Genomic DNA, 27,452 nt, shown 5'->3' with positions numbered 1-27,452 from the left:
AGGTGTTAGGAGAGTAAGTGCTCTTTGAAGAGCTCTGTCTTCAGGAGTTTATTAAAGATAGTGAGAGATTCTCCTGATCTGGTAGTAGAAGGTAGTTAGTTAGAGGTGTTAGGAGAGTAAGAGCTCTTTGAAGAGCTCTGTCTTCAGGAGTTTATTAAAGATAGTGAGAGATTCTCCTGATCTGGTAGTAGAAGGTAGTTAGTTAGAGGTGTTAGGAGAGTAAGTGCTCTTTGAAGAGCTCTGTCTTCAGGAGTTTATTAAAGATAGTGAGAGATTCTCCTGATCTGGTAGTAGAAGGTAGTTTGTTAGAGGTGTTAAGAGAGTAAGTGCTCTTTGAAGAGCTCTGTCTTCAGGAGTTTATTAAAGATAGTGAGAGATTCTCCTGATCTGGTAGTAGAAGGTAGTTAGTTAGAGGTGTTAGGAGAGTAAGTGCTCTTTGAAGAGCTCTGTCTTCAGGAGTTTATTAAAGATAGTGAGAGATTCTCCTGATCTGGTAGTGGAAGGTAGTTAGTTAGAGGTGTTAGGAGAGTAAGAGCTCTTTGAAGAGCTCTGTCTTCAGGAGTTTATTAAAGATAGTGAGAGATTCTCCTGATCTGGTAGTAGAAGGTAGTTAGTTAGAGGTGTTAGGAGAGTAAGTGCTCTTTGAAGAGCTCTGTCTTCAGGAGTTTATTAAAGATAGTGAGAGATTCTCCTGATCTGGTAGTAGAAGGTAGTTTGTTAGAGGTGTTAAGAGAGTAAGTGCTCTTTGAAGAGCTCTGTCTTCAGGAGTTTATTAAAGATAGTGAGAGATTCTCCTGATCTGGTAGTAGAAGGTAGTTAGTTAGAGGTGTTAGGAGAGTAAGTGCTCTTTGAAGAGCTCTGTCTTCAGGAGTTTATTAAAGATAGTGAGAGATTCTCCTGATCTGGTAGTAGAAGGTAGTTTGTTCCACCATTGGGGAACTCTGTATGAGAACAGTCTGGATTGCTTTGTGTGAGTTACATTACTGCATGTGAACCAGAGTGACAGATGACCCACCATTAACCCCAAACCCTGCGTACAGTGGCTCAGTGAAGCTACAGTGGAAGGTGTGTATGAGGTTCGGTGTATCTGTGGTTGAGGCGACACTGTAGAAGGTCAGAGTGCCGGCCGGCTGGTCCAGGTACACCCCCACCCTGCGGCACTGTGGATCTGAGGCTGGAACCTTAGTGGTGAGGTCACTGTGCTGTAGAGCGTAGTGGTCACCAGCACAGGTCAGACTCCAGGACGTTGTGTTGGGTCCGAACATCTCGTCGGTCTCGGTTTTCCTTGCGACCCCTCTGTAGGTCACGGCTACTGTCGCTTTTCCACCGCACTCCACCTCCCAATAACTGCGGTCACGTAAACTCTCCACACACAACACCTGAGCGAGCCAATCAGATCTCTCTGGGTTATGGGGATTCTCCTGCTGGAGTCCCTCCCACGATGCCTTTCGGTTTCCCTCAGACAGCGAGAGGCAAGAGTCAGCGGTGTTCACATCCAGGGTAAGACCACAGGAATCTGGACAAAACAAGACAGATTAGGGACTGTCTCAAAACTACACCTCACTCTTACACACTTCACTCAGTGGTTGCTTGATTTGGAACACCTGGTTTGTGCCTCTACAGGGTGGCCACTTACACCTACTTCTCCATGTCCACTTACTGGCCACTTTATTAGAAACACCTGGTGTTTTCACTTACTATACTATTTTACTGGGAACAGCTACTGTACCCTGTTCTTCCACTCACTGATAAGCCATTTTATTGGAAACACCTACTTTACCTTGTTCTTCCACTCACTGAATGTCCAATCACAGCTTTTACTGTCCTCCAAGCATAACATGTATAGTTACATATTTGGGGAGGTGCACGTCAGACTACGGGGTAGGTTTTTCGCAGAAGTATAAATTGGCCTTCAGAGTGTGTTACTTACACTTTCTCAATCCTGGTTTAATCCTGAACTCTCCTCCATGACTCACACTGAAAAAAACAAACAAAACACATCCAGATGTTTTGTATGAACCATAACATTTCTTATTATGGTGAATGATATATAAGTATATAAGAATAAAAATAAACAACATATCGTATACAGTAACTTACTCTAACTTCTCCAGTCTGTAGTTGCAGTCCTCCTTTAGATCAGAGAGCATCTTCGTTCCTGATTCTCCAGGGTGATTGTAGCTCAGGTCCAGCTCTCGCAGGTTAGAGGGGTTTGTGTTCAGAGCTTCAGCCAGAAAAGAACAACCTTTCTCTGTGATCAAACAACCAGACAACCTGCAGAGAAAGATAAAACATAGACCCTGCAGGATAAAACCAGCAAACACTGAAACAAAGAAACATCAAACACCGAAAGTAAGAAACATCAAAAACTGGAACTATGAACATCAAACAAAGAAATTTTTTGTTTGGATTTGCTGTTGGTTTCTTGCAGGGTTTAATATCTTTTTCGACAGGTGTTTGATGTTTCTTATTTTCAGTGTTTGATGTTTCTTAGTTTTAGTGTTTAATGTTTCTTAGTTTTAGGATTTGATGTTTCTTAGTTTTAGTGTTTGATGTTTCTTAGTTTTTGTATTTATTGTATCTTAGTTTCAGTGCTTGGTGTTTCTTAGTTTTTGTATTTATTGTATCTTAGTTTCAGTGCTTGGTGTTTCTTAGTTTTTGTATTTATTGTTCCTTAGTTTCAGTGTATGATTTTCCTTCGTTTCAATGTTTGATGTTCCTTAGTTTCGGTGTTTGATGTTTCATAGTTTTAGTGTTCTATGTTTCTTACTTTTAATATTTTTCCTACATAGTAAATGAGTAGTACAGTGATCCAGATTTTAAAGTAACACATAATGAATCATGTAGTAACTTAAAAGTGTTAAAAAACCAAAATACCCTGTGAAGTATTTAGATGCTCTTATCTGAGGAGCTGCTTGTTAACTTGTGGTTTCTGAGGCTGGAAACTCTGATGAACTTATCCTGTACAACAGTGGGAACTATCCCTCTTCCTTTACTGGGGTGGTCCTGATGAGTGCCAGTTTCACCATCAAAGTTTTTGAGGGTCTTTTTTGCAGCTGCACTTTTAAAGTTAGTTTTAAAGTTCTTAAAAGTCAGTATATCCTAAAGGTAGGACACTGAAACCAGGCTGTAAATCTGGTGTAATTTGTTGCTGTTAGGAAACCCTAACCTGAGGATCTCCAGTTTGCAGTTTGGGCTCCCGAGTGCCGCAGAGAGAAGCTTCAGTCCTGGATCTCGGAGGTCGTTGTTGGTGAGGTCCAGCTCTCTCAGGGGGGAGTTCAGTTTCTGCAGAGCTGATGATAATCCCTCACAACTCGTCTCTGTTAGACTGCAGGAGAAAAACCTGTAACATAGGAATCAACACAGAACAGAGTTACTAAAGTTACTAAATAATTTATAGAACGCTGGACCTCAAACATCCGGTCAGTTTCAGCTCGAAGTGGGGGAGGGATGCTGGACCCTGTGTGACTTCAACTAAAGTTATATCTTTATTATTCCCATGCCATTCAGATTTGAGATTAGTAAAGTGCCTTCACTGCAAATAATTAATTGGCAAAAAAATATGTAAATTAAGACATATATGCTTATATTAAGCAAAAAAAAATCTTAGTAAGATTTCTTCAAGCTATATAAATCTCAAAATTATTGTTGGTTTGAATTTGAACACAAGAATCAGAAGAGCTTGATGGGTGACTTTTCAGGTAATTTTGGTCAAACGACTTAAAATAAGATAAACATTCTAACTGAAACTAAGACTGAGGTTAAGACCATTATTCCTAAAATAAGCTAAATAATCTTACACTTACACAATGCTTAGTAATACATAAAAAGAAAAAAAGTTTATTGCCATAAAATTAGATAATTTCACTTGCTAAGATGTAGGTCTTTTTGTTGCAGTGTGATGTATAATATAGCGTAACCTGTGGATTGTAGTCAATTATAGTTGATGCTCTACTTCCAGAGAACTTTCAATCGATCATTTCTATTTAATCGCTTCCAAATCAAACCACTGGCCAATTCCTACTTGCTACTTCCTACTTTCTACAAAGCTAGCACAGCTTAAACATAATAAAAGCTTATACTTCACCAATTAGTACTTTTCAGTATACAAAATGCATCAAAAAGACTTGTAGGCTGACTGAACCACTGTAAGAAATGTCCAAAATAACCAACTTGGTTAAAAACTTTTTAACTTTGAGACATTTAGACAATCAAATATTTCATGATTGTATTTGTAACACCACATTAAGTATTCCCTGTGTTAATAACAATAATTTGGTTCCAGACTTACAAAGCCTTCCTGCAGTTCCCCACAGCTGGGATCAGCCTTCTACAACCTTCCATTGTCGCTTTGTACTTCTTTGGGTCAAGTTCATCCAGCACATCTCCAGAAATATGCAGAATGTGAGCTATTGCTGAGCAATGAGCAGACTTCAGCTTCTTCTCAGGGCACTTAGCTGATTTTAGAAACTCTCGGGTCTCACTGTAGAAGGACTGGTCGTTCATCTCTAGGAGGCAATGGAACAAGTTGATGGAACTGTCAACAGGAAGGTCCTCTGATTGGATCTGTTGTTTCATGTACTGGACGGTTCTTCTGATGCTTTCTGCACTGGGCTCTACATGTGTCAGAATGCCCTGAAGGAGCCTCTGATTGGACTCCAGAGAGATGCCCACAAGGAATCGCAGGAAAAGATTATAGCGACCGGTTTTGCTCCACAGGTTTAGGTCCACTACTTTGCACAGCAACTTATCGAGTGACACTTCTTTATCTTCAGTCTTCTTCAGAAGAATGTGCAGTGGCTTCATATTCTTGCTGGCGTAGCAGTAAAACACGTAGAAAGCAGCGAGGAACTCTTGGAAGCTCAGATGCACAAAGCAGAAAACCTTTCTTTGGTAAACTGACGATTCTTCCAAGAAGAACTCTGAGCAAATCCCAGAGCACATTGATGGCTCCCTCATGTTGATGCCGCACTCATCCAGGTCCTCCTCGTAAAATACCACCTTGCCCTCTACCAGTTGTTTGAAGGCCAGCTCAGCAAGTTGTAAGATCACTTCTCTGTTGGATTTCAGAAGATTCCTTGTGTCTTTTTCAAGCGATTCGTCGTATTTCTCGCATTTCATATTTGCCTGCATGACAAGGAAGCGTGTATAGATCTCAGTTAGTGTCTTGGGAATTTCTTCGCTCTCTTTTTTGCTGAGGTGTTGTTTAAGAACCGAAGTCATTATCCAACAGAAGATTGGCAAGTGGCACATGATTTGGAGACTTTTGGACTTCGCAATATCTGAGATAAGTCTTTTGGCCTGTTCTTTTGGAAGTCTCTTCTTGAAATATTCTTCTTTCTCCACGTCACCAAACCCTCGTAGTTCAGTCACTCGGTAAGTGTTGGGAATCTGATCTGCTGTTGCTGGTCGGGACGTTATCCAGATAAGAGCAGAAGGAAGCAGGTGACCCTTGATGAGGTTCGTTATCAACACTTCAATTTTCGCCTTCTCTGTGACGTCTGACAGTCTCTTCTGATTAAAATTTAGTGGAATCCTGAACTCGTCCAGTCCATCTAAAATGAAGAGAACCCTGCATTCGTCATCAAAGATCTTAGCATCGTTCAGATTTTTGAGTTCTGGGTAGAAGTAGAGAAGGAGCTGCTGAAAGCTGTATTCTTCGTCTTTTACGAGGTTCAGATCACGGAAACGAATCAGAAAAATGAAATCCACGTCTTGGTTGCGATGTCCTTCCACCCACTCTAGGACAAACTTCTGGACGGCCACGGTTTTACCCACTCCAGCGATTCCTATGGTCAGCACCTTGGACTCATTGGACTGGAAAAGTTTGCTCAACATAACTCTGTTTTCTTCAGTAGAACATCTCCAGGATTCTGCTTCATTGTGTATGAATTCATGCTCCAAGCAGACTCCTCCTTCCCAGCCTTCCACTGCGTAAAGCTTTGTGTAGACCTCATTCAGGTTTACACGTTTAACCTTTGCTGCTGGCCCTTCAAACAAGGTCACACAGCTACGTTTGAGGTTGGACTTCAGTTCCTGAGTCGCCGCTTGTCTGTTTGGTTCTGTTCAACATAAAAATTAAAAAAGACTTAAGTACTTTTTCTCTTTAACCAACAAATACAATCTACATAATGCATCTGCATCTGTTTTTTAAATGATCTGAATATTTATCCAACCAGTACAAGCATTTGATTTACCTTGGGTAGAATGAGGGGAACTGGTGGAACCTCCAGGTCTTGCTGGACTGGTGCTGCTGGAACCACCGGCTGGATAAAGAAAGTGACAGTGTAGTTTAAAGTCATATCAGTGCATCAGGTTTCAAGTTGTTCCAACTACAAACTTTGTTCTGCAAAGGAACGCTTACAGAGTTACCTATCAGTACCTGGTACCACATAACCATTCAGTGGGAGTTAAAGACAACTCTGCCGTAGTGGTGTTGGAAATGCCCTTTTCGCTTGCATTGCTAACACGGCATTAGTGGAGTTGGATGAAACTGATTACAACCTCTGCTAACGTGCCGTTAGCTATGTTGGACGAGGCTGGTAGCAGCATAAGAACACTAAGTTCTTCATTATACATTTAGTTAGCTACTATGTTCTGTTCCATGCAATTTTTGGTCCTGATTAAGGAAAACCACAAATGAAAACAGAAACTGCCTAACACAGCCTAACCCTGTGTTCACACCAGCAAGCAATGTCAGATGATGTTTGTCTCTTGTGGGCATGTTCAGGCCATTCAATGCTGTTCGTGTGTCCTATCGAGCCATCCTCTACTTTCTTCCACTCTTTGTCTTTCTTCAGTTTTTCCCTGTATTTGAGCAAAAATGCATCATATAAAACAGAAAAGGAATAATAAGTGGTTATAATCCTCAGAAAGGTTCACACTGCTGGGATATGATGAAGGACACTGGAAATCAAAAGTTCACAAAGCAGAAGGCGGGGTTCTTAGGCCCCCTTGTCTGTGATTGGTCCAAAAAAACTGCTCGACCAATAGGTATAGAATGTCACTTCACTGCTTTATAATTCATTTGCAAAGGTGGGAAAAGTATCTCCATCTATTACTCTTCAAGTAGAAGTATATATATGCTAGTGTTTAAAATACTTCTGTAAGAGTTGAAGCTTTTTACTCTTTAAGTAAAGGGTAAAAGTACTGCTTTCAAAACTACTTTAAGTATAAAAGTAAAAGTAATGGGGGCGCCGAGTGGTCCAGCTGTCTAAAGCGCTGCCACTATGAGCGGGAGGTCGCAGGTTCGAACCCTCGCTCATGCAGCTTTACCATCAAGCTGCCGGCGCTCAGAGGGAGCACAATTGGCCCTGCTCCCTCCGGGTGGGTACAGTAGATGGCGCTCTCTCCCCACATCACTCCTAGGATGATGTCCACAGCACAGGGCGTCTGTGAGCTGATGTATCAGAACCGAGTCGCTGCGCTTTCCTCCGAGCATTAGCGCTGTGATGCTACTCGGTAATGATGCATCAGCAGCAGCTCGAAAAGAGGCGGAGTCTGACTTCACATGTATCAGAGGAAGCATGTGTTAGTCTTCACCCTGCTTGTGTGTTGGGGCATCACTAGTGATAGGGGGAGTCCTAATGAGTGGGTTGGGTAATTAGCCGTGTAAATTGGGGAGAAAATGGGAAAAAATAGAAGAAAAAAAAAGTAAAAGTAATGTAAGCAGTTCCACCGCTTTACCTTCCTGGACCATGCTCCTCAGGTTCTCAGCCAGCTGGTTGCGGGGTATCTTCTTCAGGATGGCCAGTGTGACCTTCACAGCTCCTTCACAGCCATATTGTTTTACCATTAGATCTATAACATCGTTTTTATCTGCATCCTCCAGCTTACCCCATGAAATTTTTTTGAATCCCTCTACATCTTGATTGAGGTTGCGCTTAAACTTCTTGAACTCTATTTTTTCCAGCTCCTCAAGCGTGTCCAGAAGATGATCATGGACTCGAATCATCTGAAATAAACAGTGTTAAATTCACAACACCAGGCCACAACTTTACAGCCAGAGTTTACTAGAATTAAAGAGTGGAATTTATCAGATCAGGTATGAATGGACTTCAACAAGCTAAACATCTCTATTGGTACAATAAAATGCTAAGGCAAGTTAGCTATATATATACACTAGTGTTAGAATATAATTGAAAAGTTACTTTATTTCAGTAATTCAGTTGAAAATGTGAAACTCATATATTATATAGATGAGTCTCAGAAAATTAGAATATTATATAAGACCAATTGGTACTTTTGTCAGTGTGGGCAGTGTGCCAAGTCTTGCTGGAAAATGAAATCCGCATCTTCATAAAAGTTGTTGTTAGCAGAGGGAAGCACGAAGTGCTGTAAGATTTTGCGGGAAACAAAACTGCACTGACTTTAGAAAGATGACACTGATTTTTGGGTTTTCATTGGCTGTAAGCCATAATCATCAACAATAAAAGAAATAAACAGTTAAAATAGATCACTCTGTGTTTAATACATCTATTTAATATATGAGTTTCACATTTTACACTGAATTACTGAAATAAAGTAACTTTTCAATAATATTCTTTTTTTTTGATGCACATGTATATAGCTCTGGAAAGAGAATTTCTATGATTTTACTAAATTAAAAACCTCTGGAATAAAATCAAGAGGAAGATGGATGATCACAAACCATCAAACCACCAAACTGAACTGCTTGAATTTTTGCACCAGGAGTAAAGCAGCATAAAGTTATCCAAAAGCAGTGTGTAAGACTGGTGGAGGAGAACATGATGCCAAGATGCATGAAAAAAAAAACTGTGATTAAAAACCAGGATTATTATTCCACCAAATATTGATTTCTGAACTCTTTTTTTTTTGTTATTTCAGCCATTTCTCATTTTCTGCAAATAAATGCTCTAAATGACAAGTTGAAGTGGTAATTTTTCCAGAGCTGTATACTGTGTACTGAGATGGTTATTAGATCAGGTGTAATCTCTAAACATGCTAAACATCTGTTTAGCTAGCATGTAATGCTAAAGCTAGTTAGTGCCTTAAACATTTAAACAAAATACATATTTACATGTAAGATATATGGCATTCTATGAAATAAAATCATTTTATATAAACTTAAACCTAAATCACTCGGTGATAAAATCTGGGAAATCAGAACGATCAGATCACACAGACACCTCACCATGAGGATCTTCTTACCCTTATTTATTCTACACATACAGAACAATAACAACACTGAGACGTTCCTAACGTTCCTGATATTCCTGAAGACCTCACAGGTTCTTCTGAACGGCCTGAGAAACTGCTGTAGGTGATTATTTACCAGGTTTACAGCTGCTTCCTGAATCTACACGACAATACTGAATCCAGTATCCAGAGTTTTTTCCTTTCTAAACCAGCGTTCAGCTCAAAGTTCAGACTAGATCTTCAGGTTTTACTGAAAGAGGATTTAGACTGGACTCACCTCGTCATCTCAGGAGAACCGAAGGTGAAGATTTAGATCTTAGAACCTTGAAAGAGAACTTGCACTTCCTCAAACTCCTCAAGACTACAGGAAGTACCTCAGTCCCTTCCCCCACCCCCCACAACACCGTCATACAACACCGTCATTCAACAGTCATAAATTATCCCTGAACACTTTCACTTTCAGTCCCTAGAACATACAAACTGTGCTGTAAACTCACAGTTCACCTAGATTTGCCTACAGTAGCACTGGCCACTTTATTAGAAACACCTACTCTTGAGCATCTACTCACTGGCCACTTTATTAGAAACCCCTTCCTAAAGTGACACTCTTTTTCGAGTTCTTACTGTATAAGCGTACAGTCTTGCCTCCGCCACCAGCCATGCTTCCTCATTAGTGTTCCCACCTGTATGTAGTCTGTTACACCGCCCCCTCGTTATCTTCCCAGGTGGTCTTTTTCCATCTGTTTTCTTCAGTTCAGACTTCTTTGGTGCAACCGATGCTCTGAGAGAGAGGCACTGGGGAAAAAATGAGGTTTGTTCCCAGAATGAAGCTTCATCCTGTTGGGGCTTAAAGAAGAATTAATACAACTGTGGAAAAAAAAAATCTGCGCCGTTACCTGCTGTGCAACACACCAGAAACGTAACTACGCATCAGACAATGCAGACAGCACCAGCTGTGATTGGTCCCCCAAGTGTCATCTTCACAACTTCACAACTTTAACTACAGAATGTTTCACAGACACCTTAACGCATCAGTATAAACACGCACAGCTGCGTAGGGTGCTCGCACAGGCGACGCTGTAGACAAAGCATTGACTTAATTGAGAATGACAAAACCAGCTGTTAGCAGCCGAATCTAGTGGTAAAGGTCTTTCCACATTGAGTGCAAGAGGGCATGTCTCCAGTATGAATTCTCTTACAAACCTTATATTCTATCCTTCTCCAAAAGCCGTTCCCGCAGTTGGTTTTCCACCGATGTGGAACCGGCACCGCTCTGGTTTGCAAACCTAATTTTGAACCGGTTTGCTGCATTTCCACCAACAAAAGTAGTTTACGAAACCAGGAACAGTCATTCGGAGCGGGAACCGAAGAATACTAGGTTCATTAGCGTGATCAGTGATGGGAATAACAGTGTTGAAACACACTCTGTGAAGTTGGGGGCCGGGTGGTGGATGGGGGATGTGTTACGGGGGCGATTAACACAAAAGTAACCCAATAGTTACTTTTACTGGTAACTAGTTACTTTTATAGTGGAGTAACTGTTGGTGACTTATGATGTGACGTTTTGATGGTTCCACTAAAACAAATGAAAATGCTGCAAGTCCTTTTGGTGGAAAAGTGCTAAGTGTGAATCCACTGCTTTGAAATCTGGTTTGAAAGTACTGAAGACCTTGTGGCACTCAGGGTACTGGTGAGGTCCAGCAGGTACGTAGGAGTGCTTCTTTAAAGCCTGAGCAGAAGTGAAACACATCCCACACTGGGTGGAAGTGATCGTCCTTGCACTATTGTAAATCATGGTAAGGAGTCTTTGGTTGCTCGACCTGGAAAACCCCCGACCACGGCCAGAGCAGGTAAAGAGCTTCACCAGAGTGGGTGATCTGAGTGTTTTGAGGTTGGTGGCAGATGAGCAGCTGAACGGTCTCTCTGCGCTGTGCTGGAACACATGGTTGGTGGTTCATGTTTTTTTGTGTATTAGGAATATTAACGGGATTTTCCAGGGAGTTGCATCCCTCTTGTCTTAACAGCAACAGCAAAACAGAAGAGTGGGTTCTGTGAAAGTATACAGAAATATATCAACTTTTCTTAATAAATACATTTTTGATATGTCTGACTTAGTTATATTCTAATAATTTCCATTGCTTTTTTATTGTTACACTACCGGCCCATAGTTTAAGAACACCCCTTAGGTACAAAAAGTACTATTAATATTATGGGTACTTGGCGCCCTCCAGTGTTCAGTAATACGTGTAGCACCTGAGCCTTATCTACCTCTACATCTCTCCTCTACAGAGCTTCCCTGTGTTCTGTGCTGTATCAGTGTAGAGTTCTATTGTTTTATCTGTACATTTTCTGTAATCTAAGTCTGTACTTTATCCCAGTGTAAGCCAAAGCATTCAAGTATCCCAACATAACCCGAGTAACCTATAGTAATACAAAATATCCAAGAGGCTACAAGTTTAACCCAATACCAACCCAGAATATCATAGAGTAACCCGGAGTAATGTAGAGTATCCCAGTGTGACCCATAATAACCAATAACATACCAGAGTAACCTTGAGTATCCCAGTGAAACCCAGAGCAACCTACAGCACCCCAGAGTAACCTATAGCGTCCCAGGGTTACCAATAGCAACCTATAGCATCCCAGAGTATCCTTGAATATCCCAGTGGTTTCAGATTTAATGTTTGTGTGGGATTTAATAATATTAAAATCTATTAAAAATAGATATGTGATTTGGTTTAGTGTTCAAGAATTTTATTTGATTTTTATAACAATGACTAAAAAAAACAAGAAAATGAAATAATAATAAAGCACTGAAATGCAGAATTAAAGCTGATCCTGGAACAGTGAGTGTATCAGTGACACCCCCGCTCTGCTGTAGTGTCTATAGTACCTCGGGCTCGACCAATCACTTCCCTTTATCCCCTATGGGAAATCACGAGTGTATTTAGATAACGGTTACATAAAAAAAACAAGAAGAAGAAGAAGAAAAAAAAATACAAATAAAAAAATGTTGAAAATGGTCCAGCTGTTGGAGTGTGTGCATTAAAATCATTATTATTAATATTATTATTTTTTAATCACTGGAGGCAAAAGTAGTGGAAGACCAAAGCAGCTGCGAATCCGCACACCGCGGGGCTCAGCTCAGCTTCAAAATAAAAGTCCTAACATTATAAAAACACACACACACGCCTCCCACGAGTGCAGTATCAAAAATACACAGATTTGGTAAACAAACACTCCGGTGGACGCCATTGTGTTCCAAAATTCAAAATAAAAAAAAGGTAAAATTTCAAAATAAGAGTCTCACACACACACACCCCAGTGTGTATTACTCTATTCCACACAGTGTGTTGTTTTTCACACAGCCAGTAAATACTATCCTCCTTTAATAGCATGTTACCGTTAGTGTATCCGGTGTGTATTAGTGTATTTCACACAGTGTGTTCATTTTAAGCCTTCCTGTATGTATTATTCTATTTAAACAGAAAGTTACCATTAGTGTATCCGATGTGCATTAGTGCATTCAGACAGCGTTTTACTTTTAAAACATCCGGTACGTATTATTCTATTTAAATAGCATGCTACTGTTACTGTATCCGGTGTGTATTAGTGTATTTCACACAGTGTATTACTATTAACAACACCAGTATTATCCTATTACATATCATGCGTTAGGATTAATGCCACCAGTATGTATTACTGTATTGTACTGTACTGTTTTCATTAATGCCATCAATTTCTATTAACACGTGTGAGATAAATGTGAAATACAACCAGTATGTATTACACTGTAGTATTTCACACTGTGAACACAATCAGTCTGTATTAAAATACGTTGCGCAGTTTGGTCTCACTTAATGCAGCCAGTGTGTACTGCCACATTTCACATAGCGTGCTACGCTTAACACATCCAGTATGTATTACTGTATTTCACGCAGAGTGTAACAGGATTAACATCAGGGTGGATCAGGACGACACCTCCAGTATGTTAGACTTAGGAGGTGTTAGGATTAAGGTTTATTACTGCATCTAAAAGAGCCTGTTGTGAATAAAACCGGTATGTATTATTTTAGAAGAGGTTAGATTTGAAGCGTAGCTGCATGCTTTATTGATGCTCTGTGAATCGGGAACACTGACTGTGTGAAACACTGATACACTAAGTGTGTTGTAGATGAACACACTGTTTGGTAGTGAACACCCATCGGGCGAACGTGTGGAGTGTAACACTCGTGTGTGTGGTAGTGTAACACTCGTGTGGTAGTGTAGGTGTGGTTTTCAGTCCGTTTGGGAGGTTTGTGTCCATTCAGTCGATTTTCTCGACTTTCCCGATGATTCGCTCCTCGAATATGGGCAGAACGGCGTCATCCTCATTGACCTCCTCATAGACGACCCCACAGTCGAACTCATCGCTCACCTTCTTAAAGTAAAACCTGAAAAAACACATGAATAATAATAATTATAATAAAATAATAAAATTAAAAGTAATAATAGTAACATCGCACTGAAATGTCTGTCCAGCGTTACGCCAAACGTTGTCTAACCAGTATTGCAATGGAACATTTGTCCAATGCTGTACCGTTTCAATGGCAATTATATATCTCACCTGTAAGATCCCTTCTTGGTCAGAAGCTCTTTGAACTGTCCGAGGGTGACGACCCTGCCCTTAACGGACGTCATGTACGGAATCGGTTCTCCACAGAAGTAATATGCCACGGTGATGTTCTCACATGCAGCCTTCCTGCTGGAGCTGGACTTTAACCTCTGCTTGGTGTGTTGCGGTGCAGATCTCCGCCTACCCTCTTCTGTTTGGCTGGTGCTGGGGACTGGATCATAGCGGTCACTGGATGCACCACCCCACCCTGGACGAACACTGGACGAGCTAGTGCTGGAGAAAGAAAGAGAGAGAAAAACGAGAGACACACATGGTTGTAAACATTGCATACCAGCTTAATTGCATCCCTCATCCCAACAGGACGCCTACTCAATCGCATTCCAGACCCTGAAGGCAAGTCCAATTAATTGCATTACCAATCCCCAGAACAAGCCCAACCAATCACATCCCCAATCCCACTTAATGCCCATGGCAACTCCACCCCCAGTCCTGAGGTAATTGCAACCGCAATCCCAGGGGCAAGCTCGAACAACTGTATTCCCCGATCCCCAATGGCGATTGCAATCCCCGATCATCAATGTCAATCGCAATCCCCGATTCCCAATGGCAATCACAATCCCAGGTCGCCAGAGTCAATAGCAATCCCCGATCCCTAATGGCAATCGCAATCCCCGATCCCCAATGGCAATCGCAATCCCAGGTCCCCAGGGTGATCGCCAACTCTCTCCCCCAGGAAAATCGCAATTTGGATCCCCAAGACGATCGCAATCTCGATCCCTAGGGCAAGTCCACTCAATTGCATCCTCAATTCCAAGAGAAAGTTGATCAGGCGCATTCCTAAATCTCAAAGACATTCGCACGGGCTTGCCAATCGCACCCCTGATCACATCACATATCCCAAGAGCTAAACTGCTCTAATTGCATTCCCGTTTTTAAGTTATTGTACATGACTGATTGTATGCATGTGTAATATACCTCTTTCTGTAGCGTCCACTGTCTCTCTCGCCCTCCATCATCCACTGTAGGATCTTCTGTTTCTGCTCTGCATCTTCTGGAAGCTCCAAGCCACGCCCATCAAAACCACGCCCACCGTCGCTGTTTCCTTTCGCACTACGGCGAGATAATGAGTTGCCCCTGCTGTTGCTGCAAACACACACGTTTTATCGCAACACACTCTTACTCATGCAAACACACACACTTAATTAAAACCTCACAATATAAAACCCAGAAACACCAACCTGTAACCCAATGCCTCGCTCTGATTGGAATGATTGGCCCCTGGCATGATGCCTGCGCCATCACTGTAGCAACGCCCTCCGTTCCCATAGCGATGCAAGTCCATGTGTGCATGTGCAGGGTTTCTGGGTGACTGACAGCCCGGACTCTTCATGACCCGCTGCAGGTGCTCGTCCAAAATGGCCTGCGCATCTTCACCCCACTGACCCACACTGCTGCCATGGTAACGGAGACAAGGACCCGGCAACGAGGTCACCGTGGAAACGTCAGCATCCTCGCACTCTTCTTCCTGTTGATGGAAGAGGAGATATATAAACAACTCTCTCTCTCTCGCAAATTCTCTCTCACACATTCCCTCTCTTTCTCACCATGCGGACTCTGTGCAGCTTCTCCTCCAGCTTCCTTTGGTTTTCTCTCTCCCTCTGGATCAGTTCCAGGCGGCTGATCAGCTCTGCCGCAAACTTCTGTGGCTCTACATGGATGTCCTTTGGCAATCGATGCGTCCGCTAGAGACAGATACGCACACATATAATATTTACAGTGTTTTTCCTCTGTACAATTTCAGGATACTTATACATCACGTTAATATTCATGCTTTACAGAACTCACGGCTTTAGCTGAGATAGATACCTAGAGCTAACCTGACCAATCAAGACCCTATCTCGAGAGCTAACCCCTTTCAAAAGGGCAAGCATGACCAAAAGCATCTCCAAAAACCATGGGTATGCCTGGCCAGCTGCATCGCAAGGAGCCTAGTACAAGCCTCAATCCCGAGGGGAAGTCCAAGCGACTAAATCCCTGATCCTGTGAGCTTACTCAGTCAATTGCACATCCAATCCCAAACCCAACCAATCGCATTCCTGACCGTGCAAGCAAACCCAGACAATCTCAACCTCAGAGCAATAGCATTACCGATCCTGTAGACAAGCCTGTCCAACTGCGATCCTAATCTCAACAGCAAGCCCAACCAATCTCATCCCTGACCCCTGGGGCAAGCCCAACCAATTGCATCCCTGATGCAAAGGCATTTAGAACTGATGGCATCCACGACCCCTAGGGCAAGCCCAACCAATTGCATCCCCAATGCCAAGGCAAGTAGAACCAATAGCATCCCCGAACCCAAAGGCAAACCCAACCAATCGCTTCCTTGACCCAAAGGGTAAGCTCGATCAATTGCAATCCTAATGCCGAGGGTGGGCCTGACCAATTGCATCGCCGATCCTCAAATAAAGTCTTAACAATTGTGTCCCCAAACCCAAGGGCAGACCTGTCCAAATCATGCACCTGATCCTGACTGTAAACCCATTCAATGCTATCCCAAACCCCGAAAACAAGCCCAAGTACAATCCTATCCTCAATCTCACAAGCAGTTTTAACAAATCGCATCATTGATTCTGGCAGTATCATCCCCAATTCTGTGCGCAAATCTGACCAATTACTTCACAGATTCTATGAGCAAGTCCAACCAATTAATCAGATTGCCCAACATTGGGAGCAAACCTGACCAACCGCACATCAAGCCTTAGAGCTATTTCAACCAATGGCATCCATCGCTAATTCTGGGGACAAGGCCAGCCAATCATGTGCATGACCCCAAAGGCAAACAAGGCATAGGACCAACCGTATACTGTCAACTGGATCCCTAATCCAATGCACAAACTCAACCAGTCATAGCCTCAGTACCACGAGAAAACCAAACCAATCTCATATCTAATTCCAAGGGCAAAATGGCCAACTGCATCCTTAAATCCTAAACGTAAATATGTAGGAAAACCTAGACAATCACATGCTGGATATCAAGGGCAAGTCTGACCAATCACATTATTACTTCTATGTTGCAAACCTGAACAATCACATTCATGATCCTGAAAGGTCACATTAGGTCATCTCCGAATCAAACAATTTACATAAAAACAGTCACTGTCCTCCAAATTGGTTTAGTTAGTAAAATACAGATACTTACAGGTATGTGAGGTAGGGGGACGTGTCCGTTGGCTTTAACGCTCTCCTGCATATTCCTGCGCTGCTGTTTCCGAAAACGGTACGGAGGAATACCATCACTACAGAGAGAGAGAGAGAGAGAGATGTTGGAACATTGCTGTGAGGAGGATTTGATTGTATTCATTATATTGATGATGGACAATTAATTCTGAAGCTCATTCCAAATGTACTGTATAGACCACCATTATTCCAAAGAACCCAACACAGCAATGCTTTACACCACTGGGTCAGGTGGGCGTCTTGATGCAGGGTTTAATACGTACACACTGCTGTCCGTCAGAGAGATGGTATCTGCGTCGCTGGACAGACTCTGGAGTTCGGAGTCGTTGGCGCTGGCAGCTGGTGCACAAGCAAACCCACTGTTTACATAATACGGGTTTACTAACTCCCTCACACCAAACCTGCAACCACAGAAATTCAATTTATACAAACTCACAAATCACTCAATTGATAGTGGGTTATTAATACGCACACATTCTAATATAATGCTAGTACTGTGACACAAGCTCTTCATTAGTGTAAATATATATATCGATAACACTCTAAATGTAGGTATTGTGATATACACCTGGCTTCCCAGTGGTCAGGCCTCTTTTGATTGGGTGTGCTGCGGTGGGCGGCGGTTTCCATTAGCAGCTTCTGGGTGAGTTTACCAGATGGGCCGTGCCCTGTATCTACTGGCTCCGCCCACTCCTTATCCTCCATCAGCGTGGGCAGGTACCCCGGTAATGGCAGTTCCTGGTTGCCGGGGGAGGTGGAGAGGCGGGGACTTTGCTGGTCGGCGCTGGAGCGGCGGGCGAAGGCCAGGTACACGTCCGACTTCAGGAAGAGCGGGTAGGTGTGCTCCTCCATCAGAGCCTGAACCTCCACCTGGGCCTGCTCAAACAGAACCGAGTCCAGCAGGGCCCGGCACACCTGGGCGCGGCACACACACTCCCGGATGAAGGTCTTCGTCGCTGGCTTGATTTTCCTCGCCACGACGCCGCTGCTGTTATCCGCTATGTACTTTCTGTCCGGAAAAAGTGCATATTTCAAATAATCAACTTTTTTACAATCAATCAGCCATCTTTGGTTTCACGCAGTAGCTGTAAGGCTAATGTATCCAACAAGAAATGAAGGCACACATCTTACCAATTATTACTGGAGCAATGATGCGAATGTAGCTACCAAGGAATCAAGGCTTGTATTTCACCAATTAGCAGTGGCTAATTGGAATAGAAGTTTATATCCCAACAATTAGCACTGGAGCAGCAGTCGTTTCTTTTTTAATCTGCTTATTTAAACCTTATTACACTGGAAAATAAACACTTTTAAGAAACGAAATCATCGACTATTCATCCTCAAACATGAAAAGCAGGATTAATAAAAAACTTCTATTTCCCAAATCATATAACATTAAATTTCAGTTCCAAATTCAACTTTAGGCAAGGGGAAAAAAAAAAATCACATTTTTGCTTTCACAAAATCACAAATTTGCTTTTGCTTAAAGGGTTACTGAGACATACAGTTTAATATGAATTTGTTTCATAGAGAATCTGAACGTTAATGGACTTTAAACTGAATTTCAAATGTTCCAAAATCCATCATCCAATGTGAACTTCAGTTTCTGAATCAGTGTCTCTGATTTTACTATTTATAGGTTTATGTTTGAGTAAAATGAACATTGTTGTTTTATTCTATAAACTACAGACAACATTTCTCCCAAATTACAAATAAAAATATTCTCATTTAGAGCATTTATTTACAGAAAATGAGAAATGACTGAAATAACAAAAAAGATGCAGAACTTTCAGACCTCAAATAATGCAAAGAAAACAAGTTCATATTCATAAAGTTTTAAGAGTTCAGAAATAATCAATATTTGGTGGAATAATCCTGGTGGTTTTTAATCACAGTTTTTTTCATGCATCTTGGCATCATGTTCTCCTCCACCAGTCTTACACACTGCTTTTGGATAACTTTATGCTGCTTTACTCCTGGTGCAAAAATTCAAGCAGTTCAGTTTGGTGGTTTGATGGTTTGGGATCATACATCTTCCTCTTGATTATATTTCAGAAGTTTTTAATATGGTAAAATTAAAGAAACTAAGTGAAATCTTATTTTTTTCTGTATGTGTACCCTTCGAATAAGCCCGTACCTATAGATGGCTTTGGCCAGCTTCAGCCTCCGCCCGTCCTGCCCGTCCGTCGCCGGGAGTTTCCGGAAGCCGCTGCAGGCAAACCAGAAGTCCAGCAAGTCTGAGCATCCCTCCTGCAGCAGGAACGCCCGGAACAGCGACGTGCCATCCTGGTCGTCCAGCAGGAAGTGCAGAGACTCCGCCCAGCGCAGGTGAGGAGGGGCAGGTGAGGCGCTGCCCTCGGGCTCGAAGCCCAGGTCCAGGTCCGAACGCCGCGGGGTGGCAGACGAATAGTCCAGCTTGGAGGGGTACGGGGAGTGAGCGGAGGGGAAACCGACACTGTCCTCTTCTCCCGGGACAGGGGGACGGGGGGCGTCCTCGTTAAACCGGCCAGGCAGGTCTCCATGGCAGCCACGCATTCGAACGCTCATCGTGGGGTACAGGACGGGGACACAGGGGACACAGGGTCAGGGGTCAGAGGAGCGCTGGCAGGTGAGTCATACTGCAGAGACAGAGAGAAAGGAACTTTACAGTTTGGGTCTAAAATAAAAAAACAGGTTTCAAAAACCACAGTCCAAACCAAGGAATCTGTTACACTCATTCTGCTGAACAATTCAGCACAACACCTGGAGAGACAAGCTGTCGAACTCACAGCATTCTACAATCCAATCAGTGTGACGTATAGGGAGACTCCGCCCACGTAGGTTACTATACTGAAGTGCAAATCCAGAACTAAAATTAACCGCACTAAATACAGAACAATATGAAACGTAACACACATGAAGCTCGGTACAGAATCTGATCCGGACTTTCAGGTGTTAAAATCCCCTTAATGAAAGAAACAGAAATTGCACACACACCAACAAAACACAATAATACTTAAAAATAGGCATATTTTTTTGCTATTTTTGACCAAATAATTTTGGTTTCAATATATTTTGTAAAACCTAAATAACCTAGTAATACTTCAAGGTAAAGTGTATTTACTATGGAGAAAAGAAACGAAGATTGTCACTGTTCAACGAAAATCAAGTATCTCCGTTTTTGGGGATTTTTAGTTTACTACATAATTTGAACAAACGAATTGTCCCGTACACTGTGCCAAAATTTATTGATGAATGAATCAATAGAAATACTTCAAAATAGCCTATAAACAAACTCTTTTTACATTTTTGAAGTAGTTTCTCTCTCCTGTAAATTTTCCATTTTGGAGATACTTGTTTTTAATTGGACAGTGACGTTTTGAATTTGAAATTAAAGATTTGAGCAGTTACACATTAATGATTATTTTTGATGAATGTGTGCTGTTGGGTTCTACTGACAATAGACATCACACTAACCATAACAGTGAGGGTTTGGCAGGTTACTACACAATATCATTACAATAATAAGGTACTGGCACCGACCGAGACCTAGCAGTAAGAATTGCCCTGAACCTGGCACTGAACCTGGCACTGAACCTGGCACTAAGACCAGCACAGAGACCTAATCACTAAACCCTGATACCTGGCACAAAGATCCAGCACTAAGAACAGCACTGAATGTGGCACTTACACAAGAACTGCACAGTATTAAGACCCAGCAGTAAAAATAGCACTGAACCCACCTTGGCACTAAGACCAGTACTGAACCCAGCACTGAGCCACAGCACTGAGACCAGTACTGAACCCAGCTCCGAGCCACAGCGGTAAGAATAGAACTGAACACTGCACTGGGACCAGCACTAAGAACAGCACTGAATGTGGCACTTACACCAGAACTGCACAGTATTAAGACCCAACAGTAAAAATAGCACTGAACCCAGCACTGAGACAAATGCAGAAACCAGTACTGACCCCGGCACTGAGACCAGTACTAAACCCATCACGTAGACAGTACGAAGACCAAGAAGTACAAAATAGAACTAAACCCGGCACTGAGAAGCATGCAGAAATCAGTACAGAACTTGGCACTAAGACCAGTACTGAACCCAGAACTGAGCCACAGCACTGAGACCAGTACTGAACCCAGCTCCAAGCCACAGCAGTAAGAATAGAACTGAACACTGCACTGGGACCAGTACTAAGACCAGTACTGAAGCTGGCACCGAGCCACAACACTGAGACCCAGTACTAAGACTAGTTCTGATTGGTCAGGGGTCCCCCAGAGCACAGTAAGGCTCGAGGGGATTGGTTACAGACTAATTTGCATACGCAGTGTTCCGCGGTGTATCGGCGTTCCGCGGTAATTACCGACCCGCAGCGGCGGAGAACCGCACAGCGCTGCAGAACCGGAACCACCGGGCTTACCGGCACCAGAACCCGCCACACACCGGCCCGACCGAACCGGCACCGGGGGGGGAGAGGGAGGGGGAGAGGGAGCGGGAGAGAGAGAGAGAGAGAGAGAGAGAGAGAGAGAGAGAGAGAGAGAGAGAGAGAGAGAGAGAGAGAGAGACCCGGAGACACGGAGAGATAAACCGCTCTTACCCGCAGAACCGCAGCCCTCCGCCGCCCGCGCGCCATCAGCCCGCATTCACCCCCTATTATAATACACACACTAACACTAACACACACTAATACACACCATTACTAATACACAATCACACACTGCTGCACTCCCAGCTCCACACCAAACACACACAGAGCGTGCGTACGTGCCGGACACGACGTGCTGTGACGTAGGACGTACAGAGCAACGACGCCCCGCCTCCTTACGGAGATCCAAAGAACAACAACCAATCAGATCCCGCCGTTAATGAATATACAAATAATTCCGTAAAAAAAACGAGTGAATGAGCTTTAAACCCTTTAATAACTTATAATAACAATACTAATATTAACGTTACTATAATGTAAAATTAAATATATCAATCTTATATATAAAACAATTAAACCTTCGTAAAACAAGAAGAAAAATAAAATAAATAGAATAAACATGTAAAAAAATATATGAGCCTTTAGTTTTTTTGTATAATTTATTGCTTTAAAATTTTTACTATTATCATTTATAACAAATAAATTAATAAACCACACATTAATTAATAAACAAACGGAAGATTAACTTGATCAATGCATTAAATCAATGCATTAAAAAGAAAAACAATGAAACAAAAGGAATGAAGAAAATATATAAAAACATGTTTTTAAGTAATAAAACATATAACACTATAATGATGTAACAAATTAAAATAATCAACGCAAAATACAAAGAACAATAAACTAAAAAAATGAAGACATACAGTTATAAACATATCTATACCTATATGGGAAAATAACATGAAAAAAAGTAAAAAAAAAATAAAAATAAAAAAAAAATCCTAATTTTGTGGTGGACTGTCACCCTGTCCAGGAATAAACAGATAAATAGATAAGTGATTAAGTTTACTTAAGGTTATATTAAGGCAACATGGTTTAATATTATGATTGAAAATGTATAATAAATAAGTACATTAATATTTAATCCTATGAATACAATTTAAGTTTAGCATTCAGTGCGTCATAATAACAACACACAATTAACAATTCACACACACACACACACACACACACACACACACACTTATACACACTGACCAGCCACCTACCTCCATACTGTCCGGGTCAGAGCAACAGAAGTGTCTGCACCAGCCTGAGACTTACCAGCCTAATAACACACACACTATTATACACACACACACTGTTATACACACACACACACACACACACTATTATACACACACACACTGTTATACACACACACACTGTTATACACACACACACACACACACACTATTATACACACACACACTGTTATACACACACACACACACACACACTATTATACACACACACACTGTTATACACACACACACACACACACACTATTATACACACACACACTGTTATACACACACACACACTGTTATACAAACACCTCATCCAGCTGTGTGTGTTTTTTTCAGACATAATGGAGTGAGGGAAGAAAAGAGAGAGAGAGAGAGAGAGAGAGATAGAAGAGAAAGGGGAGGAGTTCTTATTATGTCATAAATATGAAGATTATGTATTATATAATACACAGTATACAACAAATATAAAACAATATAAAAATATGAACTACTCCACTCCACTGGGGGCACTAGCTTTTAAATGTGACGTACACAAGGGGTGGTAGGTGTTTCCAATAATGTGGCCAATTAGTAAGTGGAAGCACAAGGAACAGTAAGTGTTTCCAATAATGTGGCCAATCTGTGAGTGGAAGCACAAGGTACTGTAGGTAGGTGTTTCCAATAAAGTGGCCAATCAGTGAGTGGAAACACAAGGTATTGTAGGTAGGTGTTTCCAATAAATCGGCCAATCAGTGAGTGACAGTATAAAGTACAGTAGGTAGGTGTTTCCAATAAAGTGGCCAATTAGTGAGTGACAGTATAAGGTACAGTAGGTAGGTGTTTCCAATAAAGTGGCCAATTAGTGAGTGACAGTATAAGGTACAGTAGGTAGGTGTTTTCAATAAAGTGGCCAATCAGTGAGTGGAAACAGGCGCCTAGAGCTTTAAGCCTTAAAGACACTACATATACTATACCAAAAGGTGTGTAGAAGTAAAGAAGTACAAATACTTTGTTACGTTACACAAGTATAAATGTAAGTTATCTATACTTTACTATAGTAATTATTTTTACATTTTCACACAATTATCTGAACTTTCTCCTCCTTACATTTTATTAAAAACAGTCTCGTTACTCCTGTTTCATTTCAGCTGGTTTTCATTCTGGCTTCTCATTGTTCAATAAAACCCCTATCCAGATAAATCTCTCCATCCAGATAGAGTGAATCTGATTGTGATTCGATGTAGAGAAATATAAACATATACCATTCCGACACCCTGTGATCTTTTATGGAGATGCGGATTTCATGGATTTTATTTTGCAGCAGGACTTGGCACACTGCCCACACTGACAAAAGTGCCAATTAGTCTTATATAATATTCTAATTTTCTGAGACAAATGGGTTTTCATTGGCTGTAAGCCATAAACATCAACAATAAAGTTTAACATTTTGAACTGAAGTACTGAAATAAAGTAACTTTGCATTAGTGTATATATATATTAGTACAGTGGTGGGTGTATGGTTGTTTTGGTGCAGAAGTGAACCCCCTGCTGAGTAATTAATAACCCTGCAGTGGTTCTCCTTAAGCCCTTCCTAAGACAATGATCCTGACCTTTAGACTGTCCACAGGAGACACACAGACACACAGACACACACACAAACACACACTCATAAATTTGACATGAATCCTGCGGTGTGTGTGTGACCCCGGGGGAAAGGGGGAGGAAGGTGAAGACGAGGAGTGTATGAATGTGTGGAAGGTCACCCCCACTGGGGGTCCGACATCTCAGACTTCTACTGCATCTGTCTCTCAGTCTTACTACTAACACACACATACAAACACACACACACACACACTTATATAAGTACCTCTCTCTATATATATTAACTGTGTTTTATATATATTGTATGTGGATGTACAAATAATTACAGGTGTGGTCTGATTAGACACTGGTGGCTTTATTTTAGTGATCTTTAGACGACCTGTATTCTGTGAACTGTGCAGTTTGATTTAGGGCATGTCAGTGTGTCTTTGCTATCATAACGATGGGAAAAGTACACCTTGCTCAGCTCGAAGCACACAAATATACTAATTGTCTTAATTATGTACTAATTATGTACCAATTATCTTAATTAATCATGGGTGTGTTTAGGGCATAACAGAATAAACTAATCAGCATGTCACATGGACTGAAGAGTTCACACTGTAAACTGCTGGTGTGATTGATTGATAATCTGTGGAACATCACATACAGTGACAGTCGGTCACGCCTAGTAGTAGTGATAGGAGGAAACACTAACAGTGATCTCAGTGATCTGTGCAGAACATCCTGCAGATACATTTTTCAGCAGGATAATGTTCACCCACACACAGCATGGGTTTCCCAGGAACACAGTCTCCACCAGATTGCAGCACTTCCTCGTCCTGCCCGCTCTCCAGATCTATCACCAATCCAGCATTTATGGAGCAGCTGGGACTCAGCTTCAGCTTCAACGAGTGTAGAGCTACAGGATCTACACGCCCAGCTGTAGCAACATCTGTGTGTTCCATACGGAACCTGTAGAACCTCAAAACCCAACCATCTCAATCTCATTTTATGTCCAGGATTGCGGAGATAACTAGATTCTCCTTTCAGTTACTTTAGGGACTACTTTTTGCCTCATTACGCCCTGTATGTTGCACACGTATCCCTCCACCAGATGAATGATATGCGATTTCTAAAACGGGTTTTAGAGCTGAAATCTGTTTAAACAGTGTTTCAGGCATCAGACAGTGTGTTCATCACTATGTGGTGTAACAACTGTGAGATATCCTTTCACCTGCTTACACACTCCAAACCCGATAAATCCAGCAAAATGTGTGTGTGTGTGTGTGTGAGGTCTCCCCTGCAGTTTGTCTTTGTGTGAAAGTGTGTGTGTGTGGTGTGTGTGAGCAGAGTATCGCTGCATTTAAACTCTCTGATTGGATTAGTTGCAGTGCATTATGGGATTTGCACCCCTGCTGTTTTATTATTCCAAATTCGGCTAAACCTGCAGGAACTCCCCATTATTTAAAGACATATATATTGTTATATATATATATATATATTTATATAATTACACATAACCTTTTTTACGTTTAAGCACTTAGTGATGACACAAACAAATGCAAAAATGCTTACATACACACAGCTTGTCTTGTCTGGTCTAGAAAGGTAAAAGTCTTGCCAATAGATTATGATCATTATTTGCAACAGATTAATAAACAAACAAGAGCTTATTTGTATGGGATGAGCTGGAGATGAGTTGGGAAATAGCTCCAACACCGTGACCTCACTAATTCTCAGCTCTGAATGTGATGAATACAATCAAATCCTCACAGCAATGTGCAAGAATCTCCTCTGGACAGTAGAGTCCAACAATAGCAGGACAAACTCAGTCTTGTGATCCCCTCAATTTCAGAAGTGCATTTTTTAAGAAGTGTTCAATGTATTTACACTGTAAATAATGTATGTAAGTCTATATATTTTATATATTTATATAAGGTTTGGATGCTTTCATGCTCTCCCTCCCACCCCCCCTGCGTAGCGCGTTAGCGTCTTTGATGCGTCCGTTTAGCCCCTCCAGCCCTGTTATCCGCGGCAGTCAAAGCGATTGATGTGGTGGATTTGAGCGGGACGGGACAATGCGCCCGGCCCGGCGCCGCTCACGCTGGGAATAAAGCCCCGCAGCAAAAAGGACAATATTTGAATTTTAAAAGCCGGACTTTCGCGCTCCTTTCACTGCGGCGGTTACCTACCGAAAGGCGCTGGTGCTCTCTAGCCTTCAACCGGATCAGCTCCCAGCGCCGACTTTCCGCCACAACCGGGGTCGCCATCTTTGATGGGCGAAGGAGTGACCTCCGGCGGTCTTCTCATCCCTCCGCTCGTCTTTTCTGCCCTTTCTTTCCTTTATTTCTTTCATTCCTTTTGCGGCGTCTGCTGCAAGAGGCTAGCCGGCTAGCGGCCGCTGCGTTAGCGCCGACTCCCCCGCCGCTAACAGGATTTGATGTGGTGTTGTACATTTCGCCCTCTGTTTTGTGTCCTGGCTGTCGGGGCTAACTCCAACCGTACTTCACACGCTCACACTCTCATGCGAGCAGACAAGCTAACAAAAGCTAACAAAAGACGATGTTAGCGCTTTCAGATCTGTTTGTAGCATCGCTAGCAGCGATCAGACGCAGATCAGTCGAGTCCGGTAACCAGCAGCTGCTACTGCTGCCGACAAACAGCGAGTGGTAGCGGAAGCTAAATGCTACGCTCATATAAATGATACGCTCATATAACACTCAGAGCGCCACAGAATAGCATGCAACACCCGCAGAGCAAAACTAGCACGCTAACACATGCTAATCCCATCTGCTCGATTTTCCAGGTCCGGTCGTGATGGAGGCGCGAGGCAAAATGGCTACATACGCCTTCCTCGCTGTTTAAGGAAGGGCGGGGCACGGGTGGGTCCTCCTCTCCCCCTCCCCTTCTCGAAAAGTGTAGTCCTGAAATAACTACACTACCCATCATTCACCAGTGCAGCTTCTTCATCTACATGTGTTCCAGATCTTGATTTGTTACATTTGTTAGAATGTTACACATAACACACTATAATATCATTGTTTTAAGTTATAAAGGTTCTAAATATTGTACCTAAAGGAGCCTGTCGGTTCTAGAAGTTTAAATGAAAAATAAAATAAAATAAAATAAATATAAAACCTTAAACAGCTCTCTCATTGGCTGGGACTGATTAACCACCA

General features: G+C 42.1%; 2 protein-coding genes across 5 annotated transcripts; both read right to left on the bottom strand.

Moving 5' to 3' along the window:
- Positions 1-876: 876 nt before the first annotated feature.
- On the bottom strand, positions 877-9,525 carry LOC103029338 (NACHT, LRR and PYD domains-containing protein 12). Its single transcript, XM_022674408.2, has 8 exons — positions 9,437-9,525; positions 7,687-7,954; positions 6,198-6,266; positions 4,292-6,062; positions 3,170-3,343; positions 2,101-2,274; positions 1,931-1,977; positions 877-1,516 (listed from the first exon to the last, which is right to left on the bottom strand). The coding sequence occupies exons 2-8, from the start codon at positions 7,952-7,954 to the stop codon at positions 981-983; spliced, it is 3,039 nt and encodes a 1,012-aa protein (XP_022530129.2). The 5' UTR covers positions 9,437-9,525; the 3' UTR covers positions 877-980.
- A 2,366-nt stretch (positions 9,526-11,891) lies between these two features.
- On the bottom strand, positions 11,892-27,093 carry LOC103030717 (axin-1). 4 transcript variants are annotated; one of them, XM_022674409.2, is made up of 10 exons: positions 26,466-27,093; positions 19,149-19,629; positions 17,580-18,020; positions 17,275-17,412; positions 16,974-17,070; positions 15,379-15,516; positions 15,013-15,299; positions 14,750-14,917; positions 13,766-14,047; positions 11,892-13,592 (listed from the first exon to the last, which is right to left on the bottom strand). In XM_022674409.2, exons 2-10 carry the CDS (start codon positions 19,556-19,558, stop codon positions 13,466-13,468), a joined length of 2,088 nt encoding a protein of 695 aa, XP_022530130.2. In that variant the 5' UTR covers positions 19,559-19,629; positions 26,466-27,093; the 3' UTR covers positions 11,892-13,465. The 4 variants fall into 4 exon arrangements, with proteins under 4 accessions (XP_022530130.2, XP_022530131.2, XP_007237937.3 ...); XM_022674410.2 differs by lacking the exon at positions 26,466-27,093 and adding an exon at positions 22,690-22,776; XM_007237875.3 differs by lacking the exon at positions 26,466-27,093 and adding an exon at positions 21,593-21,786.
- Positions 27,094-27,452: the final 359 nt, after the last annotated feature.

Source organism: Astyanax mexicanus, chromosome 21, assembly GCF_023375975.1.
Source record: "Astyanax mexicanus isolate ESR-SI-001 chromosome 21, AstMex3_surface, whole genome shotgun sequence".
NCBI classification, from domain to species: Eukaryota; Metazoa; Chordata; class Actinopteri; order Characiformes; family Acestrorhamphidae; genus Astyanax; species Astyanax mexicanus.
The sequence above is the reverse complement of the archived record's forward strand: the minus strand, read 5'-3'. Positions and strand labels throughout refer to the sequence as shown.

Bases quoted from the DNA above. Each gene is read 5' to 3' on its own strand.
- LOC103029338 (XM_022674408.2), bottom strand. From the start codon at position 7,954: ATGATTCGAGTCCATGATCATCTTCTGGACACGCTTGAGGAGCTGGAA. The intron at 1,978-2,100 runs GTAAGTTACTGT...TGTTTTTTTCAG, and splicing joins TACAGACTGGAGAAGTTAGA to TGTGAGTCATGGAGGAGAGT. The intron at 1,517-1,930 runs GTAAGTAACACA...TGTTTTGTCCAG, and splicing joins TAAACCAGGATTGAGAAAGT to ATTCCTGTGGTCTTACCCTG.
- LOC103030717 (XM_022674409.2), bottom strand. From the start codon at position 19,558: ATGAGCGTTCGAATGCGTGGCTGCCATGGAGACCTGCCTGGCCGGTTT. The intron at 15,517-16,973 runs GTAAGTATCTGT...ATCTGTCTCTAG, and splicing joins TCCCCCTACCTCACATACCT to CGGACGCATCGATTGCCAAA. The intron at 14,048-14,749 runs GTATATTACACA...TTCTTTCTCCAG, and splicing joins AGTGGACGCTACAGAAAGAG to CACTAGCTCGTCCAGTGTTC.